The 1,998-nt window shown below is 60.7% G+C and overlaps 1 protein-coding gene across 1 annotated transcript in view; it reads right to left on the bottom strand.

Annotated features, from left to right (window-relative positions):
• Window positions 1–1,998, bottom strand: part of IGSF9B (immunoglobulin superfamily member 9B) — a 48,210-nt gene that overhangs the window by 13,818 nt on the left and 32,394 nt on the right. Inside the window, exons 16-18 of the mRNA XM_015571971.1 lie at window positions 1,401–1,562; window positions 1,083–1,128; window positions 5–480 (exon numbers count right to left, since the gene is read on the bottom strand). Coding sequence (XP_015427457.1) covers window positions 5–480; window positions 1,083–1,128; window positions 1,401–1,562 — 684 coding nt within the window. The remainder of the gene's footprint in view (window positions 1–4; window positions 481–1,082; window positions 1,129–1,400; window positions 1,563–1,998) is intronic.

Consider the following 1,998-nt stretch of genomic DNA (forward strand, 5'->3'; position numbering starts at 1 on the left):
CCGCGGGGCTGGAACCGGGGGCTGTATGCTGGTGGAGGCAGGTAGGACTCCTGGCTGGACGACAGAGGGGTCAGCTGGGACTTCAGGGCAGCCACCGAGGTGGGCACCAGGGGGTCCTCATTCTCCTCGTCAGACTGGCGGAACTCGGGGTACATGTCCGTCTCCTCCGCAAAGGGAAAGCCCTCGATGCGCCGGCCCTTCACCGGGGGCTCCACCTCAGAGGGCCCCATCACAAAGCGGCCGTCGGGGCCTCTGCTGATGAGCTCGATGGGCGTCGTGGCCTCGGCCTCGGCCTCCGCCTTGGCCACGCTGTACTTCTTGCTGCTGATGGCCCTCTTGGTCTTCTTGTACAAGGACAGCTCCTTCTCCCGGCTGGGGCTCAGCATTCTCTTGGCTGCGGGCTGGCCCTGGTCGTCGGAGGACTCGGAGGGGGCCCGGAGCGTCCGGATGCTCTCTGGGCTCACCTTGCCTGAGGACAGGCTGTGGGGACAGGCGGAGAACAGGAGGGTGAGGCAGGGGACACACGGGCCATTACTCCTTTGTGTTCCCTGAGCCAACACCAACCACAGTCACCAGGGAAGACAGGACTAGGGAACAAGACCGCAGGTCACTGCATAGTTTGGCGTGAAACCCTTGGGCCAACACACTCCATTTGTCTAGGTGTGTATTCTGAGTGAGCACCCGCATTTCTGCTTCTATTCCGCTCTGCCCCACGGTTTGCTGGGCTCTGTCCAGTCCCACCTGCCACTTCACTCCCTCCCAGGTTGCTCGCAGAAAGCAAGCTCATTAGAATATGACAACGCAAAACATATTCAGAAGGCAAATCTGTTAGGATGACCGAAAAATAAATCCCAGAACTACACGCGCAGCCAAAGAGAAGTGGGTTCTCGGAGAATCTGGATCATTTACACGACTGCTCCTTCCTCCGGGAACAGCGCGATCTACCAGCGGTAACCAGCAGAGAAGAGCCGAGACGGGCTGAGCGAGGTGGACCGCCCACTGTCACATCCTGACCGTCCACCCTGACCGTCCACCCGCACACCACAAGCAGCGTGTCCCCCGGGGCTGGGCTGGGCACTTACGGGGACTCCAGGCTCTTCCTGCAGTGGGTGATGGAGAGCGGAGGGTCTGGAAGGAGAGAGGGGAAGACCTGCTGAGGCCGAGACACCAAAACACACGCCAGCGTCGACAGGGCCCAGAGCTGAGCCATGAGGGAGCCCGTCCCCACCCCCAGGCTCTTGCCTTCTCCAGACTCTCCCACGGTCCCCATGTCCTTTCTCCTTCTTTCAAATCAAGTCCCACTGGCAACTCTACCCTCTTCTCAAGGGGCCCGACCCTGCACACAGGCCGTCTCTCCTGAACCCGGGCCAGGTAGAGCCAGGGGTGGGGACCGCACCCACCTTTTTTGCGCTTGAGCTTACGCTTGCGCTGCTTGTTGACAAAGCAGGCGGCCAGGGTGCTGAAGAGGATGGCAGCCGCCAGGAAGCAGATGGTGGCTACGATGCCAGCCAGCACGGGCCGTGCCAGGCCGTCGTCCGTCAAGTCCGGCTGGGGGAAGATGTCTGTGGGGAGGGGCAAGGAGTCCTGGGAGGCGTCCTCTTCCCGAGGCCCCGCCCACTCTGACACCCAGCCCCCATGTGGTGGCCCCGCCTTAAGCACAGACACCGGTACAGCTCAGGCTCAGGCTCCACCCCCGAGGAGGGTTGCCTGGCAGGGGAGGAGTGGAGGGGATGGATTACAGCCAGGGAGCCAGCACATAGCTGGTAAAGAAGAAAGAGCCTCAATACCTTACCCTGTGGGGGTGATCATTTCAATATCATATAATAATCTAGTGCTTATGCCCAGCCAGCGTGGCTCAGTGGTTGAGCATCGACCTATGAACCAGGAGGTCATGGTTGGATTCCTGGTCAAGGCACATGCCCGGGTGGTGGGCTCGGTCCCCAGTGTGGGAGGCAGCCAATCAATGATTCTCTCTCATCATTGATGTTTCTATCTCTC

This window comes from Myotis davidii, unplaced genomic scaffold (assembly GCF_000327345.1).
Source record: "Myotis davidii unplaced genomic scaffold, ASM32734v1 scaffold809, whole genome shotgun sequence".
NCBI classification, from domain to species: domain Eukaryota; kingdom Metazoa; phylum Chordata; class Mammalia; order Chiroptera; family Vespertilionidae; genus Myotis; species Myotis davidii.